Source organism: Macrobrachium nipponense, chromosome 35 (assembly GCF_015104395.2).
Source record: "Macrobrachium nipponense isolate FS-2020 chromosome 35, ASM1510439v2, whole genome shotgun sequence".
In the NCBI taxonomy this organism is placed as follows: domain Eukaryota; kingdom Metazoa; phylum Arthropoda; class Malacostraca; order Decapoda; family Palaemonidae; genus Macrobrachium; species Macrobrachium nipponense.
This window is the reverse complement of record NC_061096.1, coordinates 60,977,073-61,004,900: the sequence shown is the minus strand read 5'-3', so window position 1 is coordinate 61,004,900 and position 27,828 is coordinate 60,977,073. Positions and strand designations below refer to the sequence as shown.

Below are 27,828 nucleotides of genomic sequence, written 5' to 3'. Positions count from 1 at the left end.
ACATAAGAATCGCCCTGGGGTTGTCTACCAACTGGGGCAGATGATTGATGAACCATTTCTGTACCAGCCAAAATGAGGATATCAAGGTGGCCATCCAATTTTTACGACACAAGAAGCTTGTTTAAATCCTCCTTGATAAGTCTCAGTGGAAGGATAGCTTCTAGGTTGTTCTAAAAATTCTTCAGTGAATTTTTCTCCAAGCAAACTGGTCCTGCTGGATTCTCTAATGGTATGCCCTTCTGTTGTCAAAATTCCTTCCAGATAGTTGGGAGCAAAAATCATTCAGACAGAAAAAACTGCTTCCCCCTGATAAGGCTATCACTGATTAAATTTTTCTCCTCCTTTATAAAAACTGCCTCTGGCAATGCCTGGAGATTTGTTTCTATTATACACCACTGGATTCTTCCTCTATCATTTTTTAAAATGTAATTTGGCTAAATCAATACTCAGCTACTCCTGCTTCACTTCTTTGGATTTAGCATTTAAATTTGTTTTGAAATTCCTTGTGCCCTCTTAAGAGAATGAGGTTTACTATGCAAGGAAAATTCCACTTAGTTGGTCATTTATGTCAGATGCAAGTCAGATTTTGATATTGATTACACAGTCACGACTCTCAAAAAATAATAAATTAATAATTTATCTCAAGTGCAACCCTATGAAGAACTTCACAAAAAACTCGTATTCAGTAATAAAATATATTAATGAAACTTTAGTCTCATTGCAACTCAAAATTAATTCAAGAAAAATAAGGGTCATATGATGAATGATGATATTAAACGAGGCAAATGATAAAAAATACGTTATTTTAATAAATGTATAAATGAAAAGTGCACAGAACTAACATGGGAATAAATTCTTGCTACACATTCCAACTTGCAGTGAAAAACTGGATGATAAAATCAATTTCAATAAATTGGATGTTTTGTGTGAGTTATTAAATATATTTACAATCTTCTAAATACTGTAAGGGAAAGCACTTATGCAATTTACTATTTAGCCTTTATCAAAAGACAGACTGCTCATCTTACCTTATTGTCATCACTGTTATCACTTTATCACCAGAATTATCTCTAAATCACTATTATAAATGCAACTGTTACAACACAAGTCTTAGCTAGGCTATTTAAGATTAAATTTCAATGATCATATACCTCTAGTATTTGTAATAACAAAACACTTTTCTATTTTCTTTGGCACTCGAAACACATCCATGTATGGCAACCACTGCCAGAATTCAAGAAAAGATCACAAATACATACCTCAAGCTTTTAAGCTAACTAACAAGACAAAAAAAAATATGACAGTTCAATTGTTCTAATTAAAAGAAACTCACTAACACTTAGAACATTAATTTGGTGCAAACTTATTAATCCACTCATTTATAAACATGACAAAGCAGAACAATAATCTTAAGGGTGACATACACAACAGTTGAAAAAGAAACCCACAAAATCACTTTGTAACTTGTTTACTTCTAAGTATTTACATTTAATTTTACTACACACTTAGAAGTAAACAAGTTACAAAGTGATTTTGTGGGTTTCTTTTTCAATCTTCAGAAGAAAACTGAAAGAAGTTTTTGTTTGGTTTTACACAACAGTTTAAATTCATGAAGAACTAATCAACACTTCAAAATATTTGAAAGTAATAATTTACTTTATAGTACGTATACTGCTTTTACTTATAATAAAAATATTCACTTGTAAAAACTTCTTACCCAACTAATGACATAACTGCTGATCAAGTAAAAAGACCAAGCCCAGAATCCCCATTTTAAACTAGCAAAAAAAAAAAAAAGAAGAAGGCAGACAAGATCTTCAATGAAGAGAGACTCCTCCTTACTTGTTGCTGCTCACACATTACTCCTACAGTACAGAACCTTATGGTAATCAATAGGTGCAGCTAAAAGTAGTGACACTCACTGAGGCAACACATTTGCATTTATGAAGCAAATGATTGTTTATTTTTATATTCATACAAATAATCAACCTGAGGGAGGGCAATGACTCCTAAGTCATCCTGATTTGATATTTACTGCAATCATTATCAAATTAATATTTGGTATCCAGGGTTAATGTTCATACTTCACATATATATCGTCTTTAAAACTCCTTTATAAAGTCAACAGACAGTTCATCCATTCTAGGCAGTAACACAAGCTAAATTAAAGATGACAGAGGCGTATTAATGAATCACATGATTTCTAAAATGAAACATTTCTTTTTAAATGCAGTGTTAAGGGTGCAGCTACCTAATGGTGGTGTTGTCATCTGTAGTCTTGTGTCTACTTGCACATCCCACAATATCCAGAGGCTGTTGGCACCTGTGGCAAACTTTGGATGCATTCCATTCGTCAACTAGGTGAAAATTGTCTGCACTTTATCCTTAAAATTTGCAGTTTACCATTCAGCTGGAGTATTGCTCGCCTTTACCCACGGAAGCAAACTTAGCTGCGTCATATGCTATATATACAAGGTACTTGACATGCCCTAAAAGTTTATTTTCAAATTGCCACAATGTCATCATCTTCAAACAATCCACACGAAATATACCTATTCCCCACTCTTTACCAGTGTTGGTCCCCCATATTAATTTGTAATATTCTATATACGTCTTTAGGTATTCTACAGTACCTACACTTTTTGTTAATTTATCGTTGACAGTATTTCTATTTTTCTGCAACCAGTTCAGTTTTTCATTCGACATCATTCCATAATTACAAATACTATTTAATATTTGGAGGTATTAATTTTTGTCACATCATAATGTATTTTAAGTACGTAAATATAAATGACACCAAGTTTTTTTACTGCACCAAACTATATTGCACCCATGCACCAATCAAGTTGTATACTGCATCCACATACCAACCAAGTTTTATATTGCACCCATGCACCAATCAAGGTTTATATTGCACCAGTTTTATCTTGCATCCACACACCAATCAAGTTTTATACTACAACCACATACCAACCAAGTTTTATATCGCACCCATGCACCAATCTAATTTTATACTACACCCACATACCAACCAAGTTTTATATTGCACCCACCCACCAATCAAGTTTTATAGTACTGGACCCACACAACAACCAAGTGTTTTTTTACTCCATCCACCCATTTTTTTACTGCACCAAACTATACAGCACTGCATCCAACAAGTTTTATACTGCCCTGCACTGAACTAACACCTTTGGTGCAGTAAGAACTGTTTGTGGATTAAAAACTATGTTGGTTCTACCTTCCATTTTTTTCACATGTTTGAGGTAAATAAATATGAGCTAAATAAGAGATTCATCAGCAGATGAACAACAAACATTATTATCTTATTAGTCTTCCTATTACTTATGTCTTGGTGATAAATAAAGTTTAGTAGAAATGGCAACCTCACTACTTGCCATTCTCTCATGCGAGTTACTTCTGCTAAAACATAACAAAGAACAAAAACATTTATCATCCAACTTTCAACTGTTTACATAAGCCCCTTTTGTCACATGACTAATGGATACTTGATATACCCCACAGCTGACTTTCCCATAACCTTGGACATCTTGTCAAGTACTTCAAACTTTTTGGATTCACGACTGTTGGACTGAGAAGATACAAAAGCAAATATAAATAGAAATATAATTTGCTTTGAATGGGATTCTATTGCTGTCCCAACAGACTATGGGATCCAGTTGCTGATACACACAAAAAAATTACAGTGCTCTAAACCAATGAAAGACATGCCCACACATAAATAGTAGAATAAAAAACTCTCTCTCCGAGCAACTACTTGAATGCCCGTAGCAAAATGTATACATTTGCAAAATCATTACCATAACATCAGACACACTCACAAACACTAAATCTGATGAAAGTGACTATGACAGTACAAATATAAAAGCCAGATACTTGCAAATGTCATCTAGAAACTGTGTTGCCAGTTAGAAGTTGAATTCAGAGCTGTCTCTTCACAAGACAGGCAATCGTGGCATTAGTAAAGTGCATGAACAGGGTTTTCCCCACATGAACACACGTGCATTTATAAAATCTGTTGATTAGGACATATCAGTACAGGACACTTACAAGATTAAGTTCTTTATAAAATAACTAATGTTACTAAGAGCAACACACTTAAGCCAAGACAGATGACACCCTGTGTCAAATTTCTTATGCTTTTTCTTGTAAAGTAAGGACAAAATATGTTCAAGAACTGCTTTAAAGGATATCTTAATTGTAAATTACGAATCATTCATTCTTTCACAAAAGGCAGGAAACCTATGCACTCTACTTTAAAAACACAGAACTTTAATTCACAATAAAAACATTCAGGTTCTATAATATTTGTAAATTTATCTACAATAAAGTACATATCAACATAAAGCAATTGAAGAAGCTATAAATAATAGATTTCGAGACAGAATTTCATTCTCATAAAAACATTTTCCTCCTTTATGGAAAATTCTGAGCAAAAAAATATTATCAAACATTTAAATCCAGGATGACTGCTGAGGTCAGCTTTTGAACTTCATGATAAGATGACATGGGTTAAATTCCCAGCATTGGTGGCAAGGAGATGTGGGCAAAAGCTTCAGTGATGTGACAAAGAGTGATCTGCACAACTGGCAGGTTATAACTCACGTACATACATTTACACAAAAACATCATTCAGAGCCTTTACTGTGCATTATTCTTTTGAATGTTTTCCTCACCTACAACTGCCACACCAGAAAAGGTAAAATTCATGTTCTGACCTTGCAGCTAAAAGCACAAGGACTTTACAAATAAACCCCTACCAAAAGTCACCAACTTCACTAAAAAGAATTTAACTTCAATGACTACCATATGATTCTTTGAGGTTCTGAACTGTCTTCCCAATAAAATGTTTTACTGACAAAAATGTAAAGTGTCACAGCATTTATGAAAAGAAAGTAGAGTGTCTCTATACCAAGCTGCCACCAGTTTTTGGAGACATTTTGTATGCGTGCCATTAAGAAAGGTATGATAAAGTATCTGAACTCTAAAAGCTTTTGGGGAACAACTGTAGCTACAAGGCACCCTACAAATAAAACCTTGAACAAGAAATTACAACGCTGAATACTTGTGTGAACCATATATGCGCCAAACATATAAACAGGGACCATTAGGTATCTAATAATAGAAAACTTGCCATAAAATCTATTCCATAAATAGAAAGTATAGTGCCTGTTATCAGCTAAAAGATACGGGTGGACAAGTGTATTGGAGTGGATCACCATTACACCTATCACTAATACTGCCACACTACATGCAAGATTATCTTTACACAATTTAATGAAAGGCCGTACATGATTAGGTGCATATGGTAGTGAAAAAATCAAAAAGAAAAGACAGAAATACCCTAACTGTGGAAGGTGGACAGTTGCTTCATGAGCTTTACGATCTCCAACTACAATACCACCATTGTACAAAACAAAAGCAATAAATGACATCAAAACAATGCTATAGCTTAAGGTATCATATACAAGGTCTGTCAAAACTTCTGCTAAACGATAGGGCTTTGTAGCAGTCTTCTTGAGTTTTTTCAGCAACATCTGGAATTCAAGAAACAAGATGAAACTTTTTATATTTAAAATACATATACGAGGGTTGTCCATAAAAGAAGGTTCCCAAAGATTTTTCACAATGAAAAACATTTGCATTGACTAGTACGTTTTTGGAAAGCTTAGACTTTTTCCTATTTTTCGACATATTCGCCGATGAGATCAATGCATTTTTGCATGCGGTGTACCATCTTCTCTATGCCTGAATTGTAGAACTCTCCCGCCGCTCTGCGAAGGTAGCTTAAAACCTCTTCTTTCAGCTCCTCTCCGGTTCTGAAATGCATTATGGATGTCTGTACGTCCGTCTTTGAATTCTCTGCACCATTTGCGCACGTGTTGTATGCTCATACGATTTTCTCCGTAGACTTCACATAGTTGGAAATGAATGTCCACCAGTGCAGTGTTTTTTTACACACAAAAAACGAATCACAGAGCGTAATTGGCACCTGGCGGGAGAAGTGAGTGGGAGTTCCTTGTCTATCAGCTGCCAAGCCAAGGCTGAGCGTCGCAGACAGCTCGGAGGGGGGAGCTGGAGAGGGGGAACCAAGCTACACACCAGTGTCGCCGGATCCCGCGTAACAGCGTTCCTTGCGACTGCAGCTCCTTGAGAACCTTATTATACGGACAACCCAAGTAGTACAGTAAAGCCAACTGAATAACTAAGGAACTGGTCACTTTTTACTTATTTGGATATAACTATATCATTTAAGGCATGAATAAAGCATCATTCACATCAACTTCAGTCAAGAACCTATCCCGTAGCCCTTTCCAAGAAAAAAAAATCACTTAAATCCCGTAGCCCTTTCCAAGAAAAAAAAATCACTTAAATGACTACTTTTCCTATATAATTTTCTACATAAATGGAATTTCTATGATACAGGGTTCTTGTAAGAACATTCAACCAAATAGAAAAGAAATTAATGTAAATCATTATGAAGATTTTCATTTTGACCTTACTGAAAATCTCCATATACAAATCCTTGCAAAACTATTCATTTTATCAATCAGATAGGCGGTCAAGGCCTTTATAACAGAAACTGTAATGAAAGTAGTTGAAAAATGAAACTACAGTTGTTTTGAATCATGTCACTTCTGTTTACCCTTACTGTTTACTTATTGGTTTGGTTCCAAGTCGCTACCATACAAAAAAAATGATCCAGATTTGAATCCCTTATATATAGAGCCACAATACACCATATGTATAGAGTAGCTGCAGGTGTACATACCCTACACACCTCCTCCTGCTTACAATCTCCTATAAATACCTAGTAAACTACCTATCATGCTTAAAATAATGTAAATAGTTTTTCTTCTACTTTTCTTTTAAAGTGAGATTATTCATGAAGAGAGAAATTTTGAGGATTAAGAAAGTTTGTTTGGAAGAAAGACTGATATTTACTATAAAATGACATTCTAAGAATTCAGGTGTTTCTAAGCCCAAAATCAGCTGGAATGTTAGCTTGAAATGTGGACTAAATCACATAAGTTGGCTAAAGCACCAACCACCCTCTGAGATATTACTGTTAAGAGAATACAGGATCCTTCAAAAAATGTATCGATTCCTGTTCTTAAAATATATTACCATGGAGCTGATAAAATTATCTGGCTATATCTTCCCATTACATCCTCAGGACCAACTATTATCAGTTAGTATATAAGTGTTCCGTGTGATTGTGACACCTGTCAATGCATCACAAACTTTTCATTTCTCTTTTTTTGGTCTTCCTAATCGTAGTGAGTACTGTACATAGTGAACATATGCTTTACTTCTTTCCTCAGATCATTTCCATTACCATCATCCTTTCATTTATTCATCCAACTTCTGTCATGTCTCCTGTCGTTTGATCTTTGGCCAGAATGTCTATTCCACTTTGTTTTGACAAACAGAAAAATACAATTTTTCGGTCATTTCTCATGACCAATTTCAACTTATCTTCTAGCTACCATCTCCTCAACCTTTTCAATTTTTTTTATGATTATTTCCAAAATTCATTGTGATAATCTATACAGGCGGTCCCCGGGTTACGACGGTTCCGGCTTACGACGTTCCGAGGTTACGACGCTTTTTCTTAATATTCAATGGAAAAATCCATCTGGGTGGTTACGACGCTTGTTCCGAGGTTACGACGCTGACGCTTCCGACGCTAAGAGTTAACGACGCTTTTAAAAAGCATACTATGATAAAAATCCTTTATAGTTTAGCACAGTATATTAATAAAAATAAGTTTCTGGTTAGATTACAACAAAAATTTTGAGATTATGATGATTTCGACACTTTTTGTTGTATTTTTCTATGTTTTTTAGTGACGCCTCATATGCGGAACTAGTTTCCGAGCGAATGAATACATACTAGTTTTACATATAACAGTCAAAAGCGCAAATAATGAAAAAATCATTGCTTGTTTCCAGTAATAATAACAAACGAAGTTTCTGCTTAGATTACAACGCAAATTCAAGTATCCAAAGAGAGACAATTTATCCAGTAATTTGATCAGAGAGAGAGAGAGAGAGAGAGAGAGATGAGAGAGAGAGAGAGAGAGAGAGAGAGAGAGAGGAAGAGAAGGCGTCTTCCGACGCTCCGAGTTAAGGACAGAGAAGTGTTCGTTTCGTTAAACGTTAACGGTTTGAGATTATGATGATTTTCGACACTTTTTTATGTTGTTATTTTTCTATTTTTTGTTTTTTAGTGACGCCTCATATGCGGAACTAGTTTTCGAGCCAATGAATACATACTAGTTTACATATAACAGTCCAAAAGCGCAAATATGAAAAAATCATTGCTTGTTTCCAGTAATAATAACAAAACGAAGTTTCTGGTTAGATTACAACGCAAATTCCAAGTATCCAAAGAGAGACATATCCAGTAATTTGATCAGAGAGAGAGAGAGAGAGAGAGAGAGAGAGAGAGAGAGAGTAAGAGAGAGAGAGAGGAGAGAGAGAGAGAGAGAGGCGGTTTCGTTTCCCGACGCTCGAGTTAAGGACAGACAAGTGTTCGTTTCGTTAAACGGCCTCTGACTCATGCCAGTAAATGTTTTGTTGATACTAATAATATAAGCCTATTTAAAGATACGTTTACTTTAATTAGTCTATATGATACGTAAATAGTAATCAACTGTTCTTGTAGCCCTCAATATTTGGCAAAATCGAAGTATCCAAAGAGAGACATTATCCAGTACGTAATTTGATTTGATCAGAGAGAGAGAGAGAGAGAGAGAGAGAGAGAGAGAGAGAGAGAGAGAGAGAGACGCTTTGGCAACAGTGGTCTCGGGGGTTTTATCGCTTCCTTCTGCTTGATGATCGTGGATATTGAGAAGGATTTTCGACCATACTCGTTTGCCAAATCGACGATACGAACGCCACGTTCATGCTTTGCTATAATTTCATGTTTTGCTTCCATCGAAATCATTTTCTTGGGTTTTTTTTTTTTAATCACCTGCTTTGTCTTTAGCTTTGAGACCCATGGTTAATAATAAAATAGACAAAATAACACGAAAAATAGGCGCAAATACAACGAACTAAACAACGACGTGTTAACATGCAGCACCAACAAACAAACAGACTGAACGCCATTTATCGGTCGCCTATACAACTAACACTCATCGCAAAATCGTATCTCAAATATTTCGTTGTATATCAAAGCTTGTATTTTCGCAAATTTTCTGTTATATCTCAAAACATTCGTATATTAGGGCAATCGTATGTCAAGTTTCCAATGTAATTTGATCAGAGAGAGAGAGAGAGAGAGAGAGAGACGCTTTGGCAACAGTGGTCTCGGGGATTGACATAACATGACAATTTGTCCAAAATTGCATTTTTCCTAACTATACAAACCTGAGGTCCTTTTACAATAGGAAGGTACTAGCGGCAGCTGGATAGGTCGTAAGCTTTCGAACAAGGGGTTCGGTAGTTAACTGCTTGTCCGACAGGCGCGCGCGCGCGACTGGGAGGTAAACAAATCACTTTTGCTTTTGGCCCAAGCAAAAACTGCAGAGTGAGGGGTGGCAGGCATGAGGTGGGGCTATGTGTAAAAGGACCTCAGGTTTGTATAGTTAGGAAAAATGCAATTTTGGACAAATTGTCATTTGTTCCGACACGGCATACAAACCTTCGGTCCTTTTACAATAGGAAGACTCACTTCTTGGTGGGAGGAATCTGAGTCTTTTTGTGAACAGACTGGTGTTCGCCCAACCTTGGAAGCCTCCCTGGTCGTAAGAGCGAGGGAGGGATCCAAGCCTCTGTCCGATTGATCGGGGTGTGCACCGCAGGATCAATGGTCAGACCTCTGGACCGAGTACTAAGAGAGAGGCAAGCGTATCTCTTCGTACCAGCAATGTAAGAACTTGTTCCTGTACAGGAGCAAATATAAAGTCATGGGTTTGACTCTTGTAGGCATCCACTTCCCCCCCTCCCCTTGTAGAAAGGAAGTGGTGGATATTCTGCTCCTATCCCTAGTGAAAGGGATAGATGGGGCTCTGTCATATAGCTCACTGCATCTCGTCCTCATCCAGCGTAGTGACGACCGTGGCCCTCTGCCCACAGGTAGAGGAGTAGGAAAAGACGGGAAGAGGGAGCCAGTCACTCACTCATTCACACATCCATCCACACAGTCACACCAGGACTCGATGCTGTTTCAGCCTGCGAGGGTCTGGGTTAGCTACAACAACTGTTGAGCATCCACCACGGGTCCCAAGGAAAAGGTATCCAAGGACCTGTGGGCAATATCCCGAAGGTAGAAGGACGTAAAGGTAGTCTGGTTAGACCAGACCCCTGCCTTCAGGACCTGCGCCACGGAGAAGTTCTTACGAAACGCCAACGAGGGGCCAATACTTCTGACTTCGTGAGCTCTCGGACGGGACGTACGGATGTCGTCACTACCATCAGCCTCATACGCCCTCCTGATGACCTCACGCAGCCAGAATGAAAGAGTGTTCTTGGATACTTCTTTCTTGGTTACCCCGGACCCCGGTGCTAACGAGAGGCGTCGACACTCAGGCCTGAGGTGTCGAGTTCTCTTCAGATAGCGCCGTAGCGCCCTCACAGGACAAAGCAGCATCTCATCCGCATCATTATCGGTGAAGTCCAATAGGGAGGGAATCGTGAATGACTCGAACCTGTCGTCAGGGATCGACGGTTTCTGAGTCTTCGCAACGAAGTTCGGGACGAAATCGAGCGTCACAGATCCCCATCCCCTGGAGTGTCGTACATCATAGGAAAGACCATGAAGTTCCCCTACTCTCTTCGCCGATGCCAATCCAGGCCCCCAAGAAGATGGTCTTGAGGGTCAGATCCCTGTCTGACGACTCTCGGAGTGGTCTCGAACGGCGTTCGAGTCAAACTCCTAAGGACGAGAGTCACATCCCACGCAGGGGGCTGAGTTCCCTGGGTGGGCAAGACCTTTCGAAGCTCCTCATAAGCAAGGAGATCTCGAACGATGTTCGAGATGTCCAATCCCCTCAGTTTCAGGACGAGAGCCAAGGCGGCTCTGTATCCTTTGACTGTGGGGACTGAGAGGAGCTTCTCGGCGAAGAAAAACGAGGAAATCCGCTACCTGCTGAAGAGTGGCTCTGAGAGGAGATAGACCCCGTCTACGACACCAACCACAGAAGACGGCCCACTTCCCCTGGTACAGCTGCAGAGGAACTGACGGACGTTTCCAGCCATCTCTGTTGCTGCGCTACGAGAAAAGCCTCTCGTTCGCAAGAGATGGTGGATAACAGCCAGCCGTGAAGACGTAGGGACTGACTGCTCGGTGGTACCGCTCGACGTGTGGCTGGGCGAGAAGGTTGTGCCAAGGGGGAATCTCTCTCGGTTTCTCCCTGCGAGAAGAGCCAGCAGGTCCGGATACCAAATGGCCTGTGGCCATTTGGGAGCCACCAGGATCATCCTGAGATTCGGGGAGGGGGTGACCAGTGCTCGACTGATCACCTTGCGAATCAGGCTGAACGGGGGAAAGGCATAGACGAAGAGGTTGTACGGGTGGGTTGAAGAGCGTCCTCTGCAGCTGCCCATGGGTCCGGCACGGCCGAGAAGAACACCTGGAGCTTCCTGTTGTGCCGGGTGGCGAACAGATCCCACGACTGGTGCGCCCCCCACAGGTCGAAGAGCCTTTCCGCCACGTCCTGGTGTAGAGACCATTCGGTCCCTATCACCTGATCCCGACGGCTGAGCGTGTCTGCTACTACATTCCTCTTCCCTGGAATGTAGCGTGCCGACAGCTCTATTGAGTGTGCCTTGGCCCACTCGTGCACCTGCCGAGTCAACTGGTACAACGGGAGAGACCACTAGGCCCCCCTGTTTGTTGACGTAGGCCACCACCGTGGTGTTGTCGCACATCAACACCACTGAGTGTCCCATCAAGCGGTCCTGGAACTCTTGGAGAGCGAGGAACGCTGCCTTGAGTTCCAGTACATTGATGTGAAGGTGCTTGTCGTTCTCGTCCCACACTCCTGAAGTCAGCAACTCCTCCAGGTGTGCGCCCCCATCCCTCGGTCGATGCGTCTGAGAACAGCTGCATGTCCGGGGGGGGAGTGCGCAGAGGCACCCCTCTTAAGAGGGGTTCCTGTCGTCCAGCCACCAGGCTAGGTCCTGCCTCACCTCCCGGTGTCAGACAATGGAAGCTTGGGGGACCGTCGCCTGTGACCAACTCTCCTTTAGTCTCCACTGAAGAGACCGCAGGTGAAGACGCCCGTGAGGGACTAACTTCTCGAGTGACGACAGGTGTCGATCACGACTTGCCATCGCTGAGCTACCTGTTCCTGCCAAGACAGGAATGGTTGGCTGCCTCCCTGAATCTGCTGATCCGCGAGTCTGCGGGGAAGACTCGCCCTGCTACCGTGTCGATCAGCATACCCAGGTACTTCTCCTCTGCTTGGGCTCGAGATCGGACTTTTCGAAGTTCACAACGATCCCAGATCGCGACAGAACTCGAGCAGTCGATACCCCTGTCCTGTAGCAACTGCGAGCGGGAGCTCGCCAGGACTAACCAATCGTCGAGATACCTCATCAGACGTATCCCGTGCGAATGGGCCCAAGCAGACACCAGAGTGAACACTCGCGTGAACACCTGTGGGGCGGTTGAGACCCGAAGCAAAGCAAAAGTGCCCTGAACTGGTACACCGTCCCGTCGAGGATGAAGCGGAGGTACTTTCCTGGAGGACTGATGAATGGGTATTTGGAAATACGCATCCTTCAAGTCCACTGAAAGCATGAAATCGTTCTCCCTGATGGAGTCGAGCACTGAGCGTGCCGTCTCCATCGTGAACCAGGGTCTGGCGAACAAACCGGTTCAGGGAGAGATCTATCACGGGCGCCAGCCTCCCGTAGACTTTTCCACCAGGAATAGTCGACTGTAAAAGCCCGGTGACTGATCCGTGACGATTTCTACAGCTCTCTTGCTCAGCATGGTCTTGATCTGTCTCAATGCTACGTCCTTTCGATGACCCTGGAACGTACGACTGCTGTTGGGACGGGTTGGAGGTGAGGGGTGGCCGAGATTCGAAGGGTAATAGATATCCCTCCCACCGAAGGACATCTACATCCAGGTCTCGGCGCCATAGCGCTGCCAAGTTGCCCAATGGCTGGCCAGGCACCCCCCACCCACTTCCGGCAGCAGGTGAGGGGGAAACGCCGTCCCTAGCGTTTCCCCCCTTTCTTCGACTTCTTCCCAGAGCCTCCACGGGAGGAGGAGGGCTGGGAGGAGGGCTGGTTACGGCTCCCCTTGGTAGAAGTCGAAGAAGACAGAGTCTTTCCCCGGGGCTTCGACGCAGCTACCGTCTTAGCCCACCGAGGAAGCGCTAGCCGAGCTCTTAGACTTGGCCGCAGTCCGAGGCTGCCCAGAAGCCTTCGAGACTAGCCTGGTGAACCAGACGGTCACTGTCGTCAGTGCGCCGTCTGTCCACCGCAGCGTCCACCATCTCTCCTGGGAAGAGAGACGTGGAACTCCGTAAAGGTCCGTTGCGAAGTCCCAACGCCGCTTCACGCCCGGCCGCCTGGAAACCCGAGTAAGGACAGCGTCCCTTCGTCGGAGAACCAGGTTGGCCCACAGGTTCACCGTCTGGTGGGCAAGGAAGGAGATGGCTCTTCCTCCAGACTGGCAAAGTCTCCTAAAGGCCGAGTCATCTTCGGGAGAAATTCCCCGGAGTTGGCTGCGACCTTAGATACTGTGAGGGACCACAGATCTAGCCAGGAGACGGCCTGGAAAGCTGCCATGGCGGTAGATTCCAGGCCGAGTGCCTCTTGCTGCGAGAACCATAGGTTCTCGGACAGGAGCTGCTGCAGAGACACACCCGGGAGTCAGCCTGGCTAACTCCGGGTTCACCTGTTTGGGCGGCATCGGGTCTTCAGATGGCACGTAAAAACGCCGCTGTCGCAGCAGAGGTAGGAGCAGCTTGCTCGACCTGCCAGACTTGAGCGAACCGTCTTGTCCGGAGACAAGCGATTCAACCTGGTCCAGCACTGAGTCCGCAAGCTCAGAACGCGGCAAACCCTACCGTCGGTCTGGGTTCCCTCTTCGGGCCCCAGAACGACTCGAGCCGGGACGTGGGCTCGGATGGTGGGAGCGGCGATCCTTCCGCGAGGTCGTTGTGCTGACGAATCAGCGCAATAACCTCGGCAAAGTTCCTCTGGATCTCAGGAGTGACTGCGTCCTGCGGAGTCGGACCATCCAGTCCCTCAAACAGGAGCATCTCCCGAGACCCTCCTCCCTCAAGGGGAGGAACAGCGACAGACCCCTCTCGGTCTCCTCCAACCACTTGTGCGTACGACCTGGCTGTCCGAGAACCGTGCCTGGTACGTACGACGACGTGGTGGGATCCTGAGGGGCGCACCCCTCACGATCATCCTCAATACCTCGCCCCTCCCGGTGTAACCCGAGGAGGTTGAAGGTATGGGAGAGGCAGACCTGACGCTCCCTCCTCGCAATCGCTGGCAGAACCAGTGGGCTTGGAAGACTGCAGGCGATCGACCAACCCCGCGGTGGCGATCGAGCTGCAGACCTAGTTCGAGCCTGTCTCGCTGTGGAGAACGGCTGGACCGAGAACAGCGGCCCCGGTCTCGTGTGTCAGAGGAGCTGGTGCTGGTCGCCGTACCCGATCGCTCTCTGTGAGAGTGACGGTCAGGCGACCGGCGAGCTCCACTCTGTCACGGTGGGAGGACCGTGCGTATCCTCAGGTGCGTGGCGGTGGCGTCAGTTCGCTGGTACCAGCCGTGGCTGGTGCCGGCGAACGGGGGGACCTCTTCCCAGCCTCAGCCCGTGGCCGGTCATGGGACCAGTCACGTCCGCCCGGGTAGCCAGCTGCTCGCCGCGAGAGCGAGAGCTGGTCTGGTGAGAGTCGCGTGAGCGGCTGTCACCAGTCTTCCGCTCCGTGCCAGTGAACCTGACGCTGAGCGGACTCAGAGGTCTGGTTCTTGGCTGCACGGCCGCTGTTAGGCGACCGTACACTCGGTACCTCTCGCGAACGAGAGGCCGAGACGGACCCTGCTGCCGTGGCCGAACCACTAACAGCAGGTGAGGAAGTGCCGGTGTTAGCCGGCACTCCTCTGGTCCCCGTAGTCTTCTTCCTTGCGGAAGAAGAGACGGGTCCTGCCCCCGAAGGAGCAGGGTGACCAGCGGAAGAACCCCCCCGTCTCACCAGAGCGAGACGGGCCCTTAGAAGTTCCCGAAGGAGACTTCTTAGGGGGGGGGGAGGCGACCTTCTTCTTCTTCGGCGGGGGAGCCTTAGAAGAAGAAGGGAAGAGGCGGCAGACGACGACGACGACGAAGAAGACGATGAAGACGACGACGACACCTTCCTCCTCTTCTTCTTCTTCTTCGTCAACTCCTCAGGACCGACGTCAAGATCTGTCATCCAGAGCGGAGCCGGGGCTGCTGTTGCCGAAGCAACAGGGCCCGGACGCACCTGTCCGAAAACAGATCAGCATCGGGAGCAGCGGTGCCAGGAACAGGAACAACATCAGCAGGTGCAGGCATCACAGGAACGGCAGTAGAGACGGCAGGAGCAGGTACAGGAACGGCAGCAGTGGTCAACGTCACGTCCGTGAACGGCGGCTGGGCAGGTACGGCAGGTACGGCAGGTTGTGCAGGCGGTCCAGATGGACGGACCAGCGGCACAGACATCCTTGGTACTGGTGGGAGGTCCAGGGGCGAGCTCTTCGGGCACACGAAGTCCGGTCGCGGCAGCACGGCAAACCCAGGTGGCGGCATCACACTCCCCCGAGGTACGGCGACTGGCCCCTGCACCGATGTAGTAGGTGTTACAGAGACCGCGTGCGGGGTGTACACCAGGTGAGGAGGTGAAGCGTAGCCAGGTGTTGTAAGGGTCGTGGTGGTGGTCGTAACCGTCGCATGGGGTGACCGCCACGGAGCCAGCGAGATGGTAGAGCAGCCCCTGGACACTCGGCACGCCCTGCAGCCCCAACGATGCCCACACCTGTCCGAGGTCGTCCTTCGCGGCAACCGCACCTGAGGAAGCAAAAGTCGGGTGATTAGGAGGATCCTCTACCCGCTCGCGCGAAGACGAACGGATAGAGGACCCAGAGTACAACTCGACGTCGGGGTATCTAGCGCCCTCCTCCACACTCGACAAGTCAGGTGAGGAGAAGGACCTAGAAACCCCCCCCGAAGGAGAAGGCGCCAAACGTGGAAGCTGAGCGGGCGGCAGGAAAGAAGACGAAGTGTCCGTAACCAAAGGAGTCGCGGGAGAGCTTTCCGACGACTCCTTTGCAGGCCTTCGCTTCTTCCTGCCCTCATACAAAGTCCACTGCGCCTCCGACCAATTATTACATACTTCACATGGCTCGGCTCGGGTGCATTCGCGCCCCCGACACCGAGCGCACAAAATATGAGGGTCAATCTCCGGGAATGAGCGGAACTTTCCGCATTTACGCCCTTCGGTACCCGGGCATAGTCCTCCTGGGGTAGCGAGGCGAGGAGATTCCATCGTTGACCAATAATTCACAATTAATTAGAAAGAGAGAAATGATTGTACTTACAATGATTCTTTCATACACAAACACAACCATATACTCAGGAAAGCAAACGACGAGAAGCGGGCGGGCCAGAGAGCGTCGAACACACACGTCCCCATCGCTGTGAGGCCGAAAGCAAAAGTGATTTGTTTACCTCCCAGTCGCGCGCGCGCGCCTGTCGGACAAGCAGTTAACTACCGAACCCCTTGTTCGAAAGCTTACGACCTATCCAGCTGCCGCTAGTACCTTCCTATTGTAAAAGGACCGAAGGTTTGTATGCCGTGTCGGAACAAGTTTATTTTCTGAACAGATAGGACAGAGAAGTGTTCGTTTCATTAAACGCTCTGACTCATGGCAGGAAATGTTTTGTTGATTACTAATATAATAAGCCTATTTAAAGATACATTTACTTTAATTAGTCTATATGATACGTAAATAGTAATCAGCTGTTCTTGTAGCCCTCAAGATTTTGCAAAATCACTCCAGGTTGTACATAAAACTTCAAGAATGTAGTGTCACCTTTTATGAAAATAACTCTAGGTTGTACATAAAACTACAGGAAACAACATGTAGTGTAACCAAAGGATTACAAGTAAGGTTTTTATAACTTTTTATTAGTTTAAGACATATTTCCAAGCGTCGTTCCGGCTTACGACGATTTTCGGCTTACGCCGCGTCTCAAGAACGGAACCCCCGTCGTAACCCGGGGACTGCCTGTATGAGTTTCATATAGTAACCTTATTGACAAATTCAACCAAACAAAATCTGTCTGACTAGGGATTGGCTGATTGCAATCCATTAAGTCTTTTCGACCTTTATAACCTATAGGCTTGGAATTTTCAAGAGAACAAAAAATGCATGGCATATAAAGTGCTATCTAATGTAAAGGGAAAGAAGAAAATATACGGTGAATATGGTAGACTATTCTGTGTATGAGCATGCAAAGGAAAAGTTCTGTACGTAGAAAAAGAGATCCAAATCAAATTGTTTAGCCAACCTTAGAAGGACCTGCTTTTTCTGGTAGTATTACAGTGACATCTCAACATGTGGTTGGTACCTTGGTCAACCTGTAACCTATACCAAACGTACTATTATTCGAATGAAATAAAACTTGTAATAATCTAGTAATACAAAGGTACCTAAATCTACAAATGTAAATATGTGCTTAACTTACCCTTATATCACTGAAAGTCATGATAGGGGATTTTAGAACCTTGATACCAAGAACATCTGATGCTAATAGGACAAACATGAATCCAACCCAAACAATATTTGTCTGTCGAATGATAAAAGCCACTGCACCTATATAAAAATAAAAAATGCATTTTAAGGAAATATTATGAAAATAGTTCAAAGAATAAATTAATCCAACCTGACTAACAATTAGAACCTTTTACATAATTTCAGTACTTCATATAACCCTTTCATACAAACCCTTGTAGACTTGCATAAAAATACAAACTGCCTTACTATATGCAATACGTACATTATTTTCCAGTTCTAAGATTTTGCAATGTAATAGGACCACTGACAACAAGGAACCTTTTATAGTACACTAGATGGTATTAAATGTGCTATGCAGAGCTCATGCAGTTCCATAAAGGAATGCTTTCTACCTTTTACTTTTTTATCGTCTTCCCTTAGTCTATTCTCACCAACCAAAATGTCTTCAACTTGACTTTGTTCTAATTTTCATCTCTCAATCAAGAACAACTCCTTCATTACAGCACAATTAATCTATAAATTTGAATAAGTAGTCTAGTTAAACGTCTTAAAAATAATCAAATAAAAATCAAGGCATGAGAGGTTTGACCCCAAGTAGGGTGTAAAAGTACTGCCTCACCTTTTTACCCAGTCATTTTAATACACCACTCATTACATAATACAAATAAAATATATGAAGTTGAAAACATACCCATTATTCCTGCAGCGTTAGGAGCACGGTGAAGATGCAGGAGTATCATAATAAACACAACCAAAGTAGACAACACATCTGTGTAGTACAAAAATGTGAACCAGTACATCACAGGTAATAAAGACAAATTCACAGCAGATAACATCAGTTTCCAGTGATCGACCTGAAAAAAAATATAAATTGAAATGGAAGTCATTTGGAAACAGGTTATAGTATAGTCCATATCCAACATCAGATTCCTTTATAATGAAGTTCAACACAATATCACCTACTTAACAGCCCATTATTTGTATCAGATACTCTTGAGACCTTGGCTACAAGCTGCTAACATAATACTGTAAACTGTCTAACTGCTCTTCACTATTATGGTTACCAGTAAACAACAGTAACAACTGACAAAATGAGATGCAAACCTGGACTTACAACTAAGAAGCAGTTTAGGTTCAAGTTCTAACTGTGCACAACCATCACTAACAGATTTATCTCAGGATGCTTGTAGGTTTTATACAGAAATTTGCATTATATATTATGACACATAACGTACCTACTGAACATAACAATAGTCAAGTTCGTTTATTTGGATAAATAATCATATTTGCATATACATGGATACAAAAGATGAATATGAATAGTTTCCAAAATAAAACTAAATTTTATGAGTCTTGCAACCTTGAACTTATTGCTCTTACACAGATGGGAATGTCTATACAAAAAGTAATTCAGTATGTAAATCACTTGGCAAACCTTGTGCGTACATACCAACCTACTAAAGTTAGCTGATCCTTCATGTTCTACAACTAATTAAGATATCTAGAACTTGACCTAACCTTTTTGTAGTACTGTATGATGTACAAAACTACTAATCTACACTGTATATTCACTACTTCCTGTGTATTAACTCTTTGTGTGTTACCTAGGCCTACTCTCAACTAGAGCCAAGTAGCACTTGTATAACTTTATTGTTGTGCTGTCAGATATACAAAATTACGTTCCACTTTATATTAATCTACTCTCCACTTATAGCATATCCTAATAAAAAATATTTACTAATTACTATAACCAATCATTTAATAAATAGCACCCTACCTTTTTTCCATGTAAGTACACCAACAATTTGTGTAGAGTAGATAACATAAATGCTGATGCAACCAAGTTTGTGATTCGTAGAGAAAAGACATCACAAAGTCTTCGCCCCAGAATCCAAGAAACAGGTCCATTTAGTCCAATGGAAAATAGGTATAAACCAGGGAGTGTAGTTATTTTATCATCCCACTGAAAATACAAGAAAAAAATTGCATACAAATTTTTAAATAGCTAAAAGAGTGTTGTTAGTAACTATGTATGAGATTATTATTACAAAGTTTAACCTAACCTAACAAATATCTACATATAAGTACAATAATACATTCTCACATAAATACACAGCAATTCACAAGCATTTAGTTTTACCTCTAAACTGTAGAACATCACAACTGAATTAGTTTGCATTTCCAGTTTATCATTATTCAAATCAAATGATATATAAAATCCTTAAAATCAAGGTACAGTTTATAATATGCATATTATTCTTTACATGCCTGTACTGCCTTGCACCTAACTTTTGTAGACTAAAAATAATGAAATCAGAAAAATATTTGTTGAATATAAATGACCTTCCAACCCACCACATCTGTTACCTCAAAAATTTGGAGAACTACTACGTACGTACTTAGAAATTAAGAGAAAATATATGAGACCTGCTTTTCAAAGATTGTTTATACTGAGAGGAACCAAATTACAGCCACATCCTTGGGCTCTATAAGTTTTGTGTTTGTTACCGATTAGGCTATACGTACATGTGAACCATGTATATTTTGGAATGCTTGTCTTTGTGATTTATGTATTTCCAACTATTCCTGTCAGTGGAAATAATCTCATTCATGCTTTTCCCAACCCAAAACCACTTCTGATCTACTGGGTACCCACAATACCCTAATTGATGGATAAGGCTATGAGGGACTGGGCAAAAAAAAATCACTAACAATATCAGTTATGAATGCAGAAAATAAATGATAACTGAGAACAGCTTATTCAGTTATTTTTCGGAAGACTCCAGCCACCTCCCACATTATAATTTATATTTTTCCTAGGTAAAACACATAAAAACAATAATTTCTTCCCAATACATAACCTGTACAAATGGTTAATAACAGAAAAAAAATCAAATTACAACTTATAAGGTAAGATAATACCAGCCCTCCGCCACCCTCCAAAGATAATACGGCAAGATTGTAACCTGCAAACACCCCTAGGTTATGTTAGGTTGGTTTTTCAGGTTCTTTTTTTTAGTACACTATCATTTCCTGGCCATTTTTACATGAAAAATGCAAAATTGTTTTTCAAGCAAAAATGCCTAGCTGGAGTATTCAGAAATAGCAGGCTGGAGTTTTCCGAAAAACTACCGTTCATTCTCTGGTGACGAGTAGAGTGTCAAGTAGCCTATTTATCAATGACTGGAGTAACATTCAATGGCCCTTCTCAGTACACAAGAAAAAACAACAACCACTATCACACGGCCATTGGTAATAGTTACTGAATCTGTGCGGGTAAGAAATTAATCTACTAGTAGGCCATACTAGTCTAAGATATATTACCCTTATAGTATTGTCAAGTATAAAGCTGAGCACAATTTTCTGTAGGTTGTGACATGCTTTATAAAGCAGATCAATAGAAAATTTCGTATTTCTAAGAAACAACTCTACGACCTGCAAGGAATGGTCCTGCAAATATGAAGGTCACTAGGGATTGGGGTGTCAAATGTATTTTGCCGTGTTTAGTACTAGCCCCTGGGGGTAATTAAAGCCGATCGACAAAATGTAAGTGTAAATTCTTAATAAGCAATCAAAATACTATATAAAAAGTAAATTTCCAATTAAATACCCGACATGGGGCAATTACTTTTCATCTACCACCAATTTGGTAAATGTTTAGGAGAGGGCCGCATGACGCTATCAGAGATATTCAATGTTTTTTTAACTAGAATGTGTTGGAATGTATGTAAAGAGTGGTATATGAGTGAGATAATGTAGTGAAATTCAATAAAATTGAAATATCAGCGATCAAACTCATGCTACTCTTGTCTTCCTCCCAGATTTTTTCTAAGTCCTTTATTATTGTTTACTGTGTCTTGTTATAGCTCAAATGAACCATGTAACTACTAAAATCTGCAGAGAAACGAGTACACTATGATGTCTTACATGTTTGGCCAATCACAGTTTCATTTTTGACACCTCAGAAACTTTGGCCAATGGGGCGGGTGTTTGAAAGTTTTCTCGGCGCAAGAATACATTATCCTACTAATGCTATTTCAGTTCCTTCTTAGACATTCAGTCGGTAGCAAGCACTTCTGCTGAGCAGCATTTAGGGGATAATATTCGAATTCCTGTTGACGAAATTCCAGCATCTTGAAGTGAAACACACAAAAATTAGCGGATTTGCTTTGCCCCCCCCGCTAAGCCTAGGTAGGGGTACGGAGACCTTGGTTAGGTTAGGCAGTTGTGTTTGGTTAGGTAGGTAGGTGCCTCGCAAATCACTTTTCTCCTGCTCCCCTACCCAAAAACCCCAGTAGTAGTAGGTTTAGGGTTAGATTATATGTGTAAGAGTAAGTGACAGATTCTTGTTTTTAGAGTTTCCTCATGTTTCCATGCATTCTGGAACACCAACCTGGTGGTTTCTTGCTGTTTTTGTTGTTAAACTTTGAAATACTCGTGCGGCCCTCTCCTAAACATTTACCCAAATTTAATAAAGATGCATCCTAATCTTAACCTTAATCTACCAAACTGTACTTGGGTCTGACATGACAATGCAAAGATCTTCACTCCTAAAACATCACCCCTCCCCTCCCACCCCAAAATGGAGACATTGTGCATTGCAGAGAGAAATATGTGCAACTGTATAGCAGCATTAGCCTAAAAAGGACCAGGCCTAGGTAGGATTTTGCGCAATAAATGTATTATTATTATATTAAGGCTTAGACTAACATGGCCTGCCAGAACAACCCGGTGTATCATAGCCTACCATCTCACCTCATGAAAATTACCGTCACAAATTTTCTGCGCTTGAGGTATGTGGAAAATTTCATCGACAAAAGCTTTTGGTTGCACTGTGTAGACTATCACAAAGAATACGTATGTTACTGCCGTAAAGCAGCCTATGACTAGGGGGAAAATGAACGCAGGTTGCGGCGTTCCCATGTCTGTTGTTTTGTTTACAAAGTGACATATGAATGGAAGGCGCGTTTCAGCATACAATAACCTGACCTGCGCTAATCTTCAAATACTAGATTACGCCGCCTCTTAGCAATTCAAATGTATTCTGCAAGGGTTTTAAACATTCATCTAAGCTCAAAGCTATTTTCAAATGGATATGGGTCTACCAATTACATAAGAACAAGCGTTCTCGCAAAGACAAAAATAAAATGAATACTTTAATAGACGCTACAAAATATCTGCTAGAAACACTTTATATCGCTTATTATAATAAACCGTCTTACAACTTCTGTCACTTTAGTTTATAACTTCAAAATTATAAGGCAAAATTGCCTGACTAATAAGGACCGAAGAGTTTATCTAGTTTAATAATGTATTCTTTATTGTACGTTTAACTTTTATACATATGATAACTATCTTTACAAATAAAATGTGCTGATAACCAAAATAATTAGTATTTTATAGTTTTTCCAGATAAACATATAAGATGGAATAGGGCAGCTTTGTGTTTCAGCTGTGTCTTAATGAAACCGCGAAGCCTGAAAGCCTCTTCGCGAACCATTGATCTCGAATTGACTTCAAAAGTGTAATTTCAGGCAACTAAAAGCCGTAGATAATTAGGACTTAATTTTACTCACAAGAAACAGCATAACCCAGTAATCTCCAAAGGAATGCAGACATAATAAAACAATTATTCTCGTTCCACTTTTATTTCATTCTGAGATTGCATTAGGACCATGTAAAATCCTGCTGGATACTACGCACATCCAAGGTGATGAGCCGGTAGTCAGAGGCAAAACGGGCTCAGTGTATTTTTGTAATCTCTTTGCGGAGATATACGCATGTACTTAGAAATTGTAAAATAAAGCAATGAAAAATATCTTCAAGTATCTACCTACAATGTTTCCTTCTAATATTTTAACATTCAAAGTGAAAGGGCTGGGAGTATCTTTAATTTTTCTTGACGAGCCTTAGTTTAGTGCTACGGTTTACGTTCTCATTTACAATATTTTTAAAGATCCCCATACTGATTATATTAAGTTGAACAGGTGATTTTTCATGGGAAAATGTTCATAAAGTTAGTTTTTCAATACCGATTCTCTATTATACTTTAATATTAAATTTTTCTTATCACATAATCTCCCTGTATTCATTTCTTGCTAAACTAACCATAAGACTAATAATACACCTTAACAGGGGAAAAGTAATTTTAAATGCATCTGTTGTTACTTCTCTCGTTTCTCATATTATATACGTACAAAATGGCTCACAAACATATTGCATTTAACAATGAAAATAGTATAAGAGATGTATTCATCGTATAACGTCTTCCAAAGAAGTATGGCACTGGTTATTTATTTCTTCACACGCCAATAAACTTTTTAACCCTTAATGAAATTATACCTTCATACAACAATTCAGTTTTTTTCTTATTAATGATAACATTGTGACTTCTGTCGAAACGCAGAATCAGATAAACACTGAACTTGATACAAATGAAATACTAAAGAAATTTTATGGTGTAGCTAATGATGATGCTATGAAGGTTATAAAGGGGGGGAAGGAATGATTATTAGATTAGATTAGATTATAAAATTTTTGGCACAGAGAAAGGAATGAAACTACAGTAGATCCGATGGAGAGAAGTTTTCATGCTTCGTAATTGATCCAAGTGTATATGATTGAACCAGCTTTCAGTATCTACATTCATCTAGGCATGCTTAAAATTCATCATTTTTGTCCAAAAGCTAGGATATATACGTCATTCCTGAACAACCATTCAGTCATCTTGAAAGGACAATAATCAACCATCATATAGACATCTTGGAAGGGCAATAATCAATCATCATATAGACATCTTGGAAGGGCATTAATCAATCATCATATAGACATATTGGGAAGGCAATAATCAATCATCATATAAACATCTTGGAAGGGCAATAATCAACCATCACATAGACATCTTGGAAGGGCAATAATCAATCATCATATAAACATCTTGGAAGGGTAATAATCAATCATCATATAGACATCTTGAAAGGGCAATAATTAATCATCATATAGACAAACATATTCTACAAAGACTGCTGAATGCTCTGTTGTAAATGATCTATCAGAAATGATGGATGAAGAAAAAAAAAAAATCCACCATTCCCCTTTCCATTCATGTCTCGTTTTCTTATTCCACAGGTTTGCATCTGCTTCTGTTGTGCTTCCTTCCTCTTGACTTTTCATGTCACTTCCTCCATTCTGTCTTTAATTCTTAGTTATAAATTTCTCACTGTTTCATATTTATCATTTCAGTAGATGAAACCTATTCGCATGGAACAAGCACACCAAAGGGGCCATTGACTTGAGATTCGAGATTCCAAAAAGTGTTCGTTTTAACCTCACACCGCACTAACTGATCACGATACAGAGCCAGTGATTTTTCAACGCCCTGCCGGAGACGCAAACCTGGGACATCTGAGTGGCATGCCACGACACTAACTACTATAACATCGGACCAGCGGACGAACGATTTGACCACCACATACTACAATTCCTTGTTTAAACTGCACACTGTTCTTTCACTTTCCAGTTCCTATGTCATTTGTTTCAATAGAAATCCTACCGTAAACCTTCCCTGTGTACTTAACTGTGTAACATTCATAATTCTTGCATAAGCTTGCAGTGTTATAAAAAGTAACAATGATTCCCCTCACCCATACTTCAGAAATTTTCCAATCCTAGTCATTCACTAAGTCACGGCTACACCTCACTTATGATCCCAACAATTTCAGGTGTTTTTCCATTCTTCAATCTTTTAAATGTCCTCCTTCCGTCCTCCACTAACGCACACAACTTGTATGTATACTGTCCATGGCAGATCTTGAGGCGCTGCTAAAGTATCCTGCCACTAGATCCGCATCCCGTCAAAGGATAAAACGTTTTTCTTCAAGTTGCCTCCACATCTAACCATTTTATTATTACAAATACAAATTATGGGAATTTCAAGCCGCATTTACATAAAGGTCCTATGCCCCTCACTGTAAGGTCTCTGAATTATTCACCTACGAAACTAAACAACTTCATTACCATTCGTGAAGGAATGTTGCAAAGCATTTTACCTCTTTCCTGAACAATGTGTATATACTGCGATTGACTGGATGCAAATGTCCCAGTTTTTCTTTAATTATATTTTAGGATGGATTTTAGAGACCATTTTAGACTTTTCGCAGTTCTCCAGTTGAACAACATAGCCTACAACTGTTGAACGAAGAAGGACGACTTTGAAACCCTGTACAGTAGATAAGGTTGCCACATGATCTCCACCCTTCTGAAAAAAAGGAAATGAATTGTAATGAAATGATCTAAAATATCTTTCGAGCCAACTAGCTTCCATTTACTTTCTAAAACTCGTTTCTCTATGGAACCTCTGATGTAGCATAACCAACTTTAAAATTTGTAGATACATTTTTTATGCCATGCCATTAGCGACCTCAAAATCCTTATCTACGAAGACTCCAAGGTACTTGCAAAAAAGTTTATCTATCATAGAAAATTCTCCTCTGACAACAGACTATATTTCTGTTAACCGTAGCTACAGAATAAAGCTGCAACAAATGCCAATCCTTCAGTCAGTAACAAGGATTCAGTTTTTTCGCTGACGTTGTAATAGCTTTTGGGGGAGATCAAACAACATACGGGACTTCCTTGTCGCTTTCCTTCCATTTTGGCCTTTAGTGGAGAACCACATCAAATGCCTCTTCTAAATCAACTAAATGCCAACGAGAGAGAACACATACTGACTAAAATAACTTACCTTGTAACTGAAAAGATTATCTGGCACATTAGCGTCATCTCCTTTTATGCAGTTATTCATAACCCCTTCTTAATGCAACAGTTCTGCTCAGTAATGAGATGACGCAGATCATAAAATCAGCCCCTGTCTTTAAATCCTTACAATTCTCAGAGGAGTTGACTGTTTATCCATTACATAACTCTAACCTACATATCAGCCTTGCCCTCGGGAATTTCCAAAGTCTCATCTGCTGGGTATACGTCGGTTTACTTCTGAATACGACTAACGGGGCATTATAGTGTACTTTACGCAGCAAACCATACAAATGTTAGCAGCAGTGTTTCAGCCCCCCAGAACTGTGCACCTTACAGTTCATTTGGCTAACAACCGAGAATCTGCAAAGAGACGAAAAGATGGAGCCTGAGTTTGCAATAATTAATTCTAGAGGAGTTCCCGGTTGGGAAACAGCTCTTCAAACTTTAGAGTGATAACACGAGGAGACGGAAATCAGGCGCTCCCTCATTAAATATAGACCGTTCCTTCAATCAAGCCATTACTCTACGGGCTTCCTGGAAAGTTAGCCTTAAATGAACTCCTGATTTCCTGGAGACGTTTTAAGACTGAGCCGATATTTTATGGATGGCTCTTAGAAGCAGGTGCCTCCCATTAATCTTTCCCCATAAAGTAGGATTTAATATTTTTCTTTTTCCGTTGCTTACTCCATAAATGCTTTAAAATTCGAAAAGTTTTGAAATTGCAATTTTGTCAGAACTCTATCGACTTTAAAATTTCAGTGCACAAAAAAATTAATAATAATAAATGGTTTTTACCTGCAAAATAAATTGAACCGTTAGTATGACAATACTTTATTTTAATCCTTAATGGACGGATTGATCCTCGGGAGTAGTAATAATAGGTTTGGGGCGGATTACGGATTGATCCTGTTGGATAAAAAAATATTATGCACCATCGATTTGGAAAGAATCGGGCGGGAAAGAGGTGCCAATACTTCTATAGCCCACAGATTCATTAACGACAACTTTTGCACCGCTGAAACCACGAAATGGGCAGCTCAGGACTCAGGATTAAGGCTCAGGACTTCATTTCTGCTTGTGAGTTCTGGGGGGGGGATGTACTGTGTCTCTCTCACATGACATCTTTTTGTATGTTTGCTTGTAAACATACCAAGGAGTTGCCGTTGTTTTTTGTTCTTGTTGGTTGTAAATGTAATTTTACAAAGAAATTTTAGAAAAAAACATGCAAAAATAGTTACTGAATCTTCGCTGTCCGTAATTTACGTAAATATTTTTTTTAACAAATATGCTAAGAATTTGTTACTACTTTTATTTC

The 27,828-nt window shown here is 41.4% G+C and overlaps 1 protein-coding gene across 1 annotated transcript; it reads right to left on the bottom strand.

The window, feature by feature from the left end:
• Positions 1 to 786: 786 nt before the first annotated feature.
• LOC135208836 (putative Dol-P-Glc:Glc(2)Man(9)GlcNAc(2)-PP-Dol alpha-1,2-glucosyltransferase) lies at positions 787 to 22,716 on the bottom strand. Its single transcript, XM_064241400.1, has 5 exons — positions 22,512 to 22,716; positions 19,534 to 19,719; positions 18,448 to 18,610; positions 17,707 to 17,834; positions 787 to 5,558 (listed from the first exon to the last, which is right to left on the bottom strand). Exons 1-5 carry the CDS (start codon positions 22,677 to 22,679, stop codon positions 4,824 to 4,826), a joined length of 1,380 nt encoding a protein of 459 aa, XP_064097470.1. The 5' UTR covers positions 22,680 to 22,716; the 3' UTR covers positions 787 to 4,823.
• Between the last annotated feature and the right edge of the window lie 5,112 nt (positions 22,717 to 27,828).

Coding starts and splice junctions, on each gene's coding strand:
- LOC135208836 (XM_064241400.1), bottom strand. CDS start 22,679: ATGGGAACGCCGCAACCTGCGTTCATTTTCCCCCTAGTCATAGGCTGC. Junction 18,611..19,533: donor TGTACTTACATGGAAAAAAG/GTAGGGTGCTAT, acceptor ATTTTTTTTCAG/GTCGATCACTGGAAACTGAT. Junction 5,559..17,706: donor TGACTTTCAGTGATATAAGG/GTAAGTTAAGCA, acceptor CTTGAATTCCAG/ATGTTGCTGAAAAAACTCAA.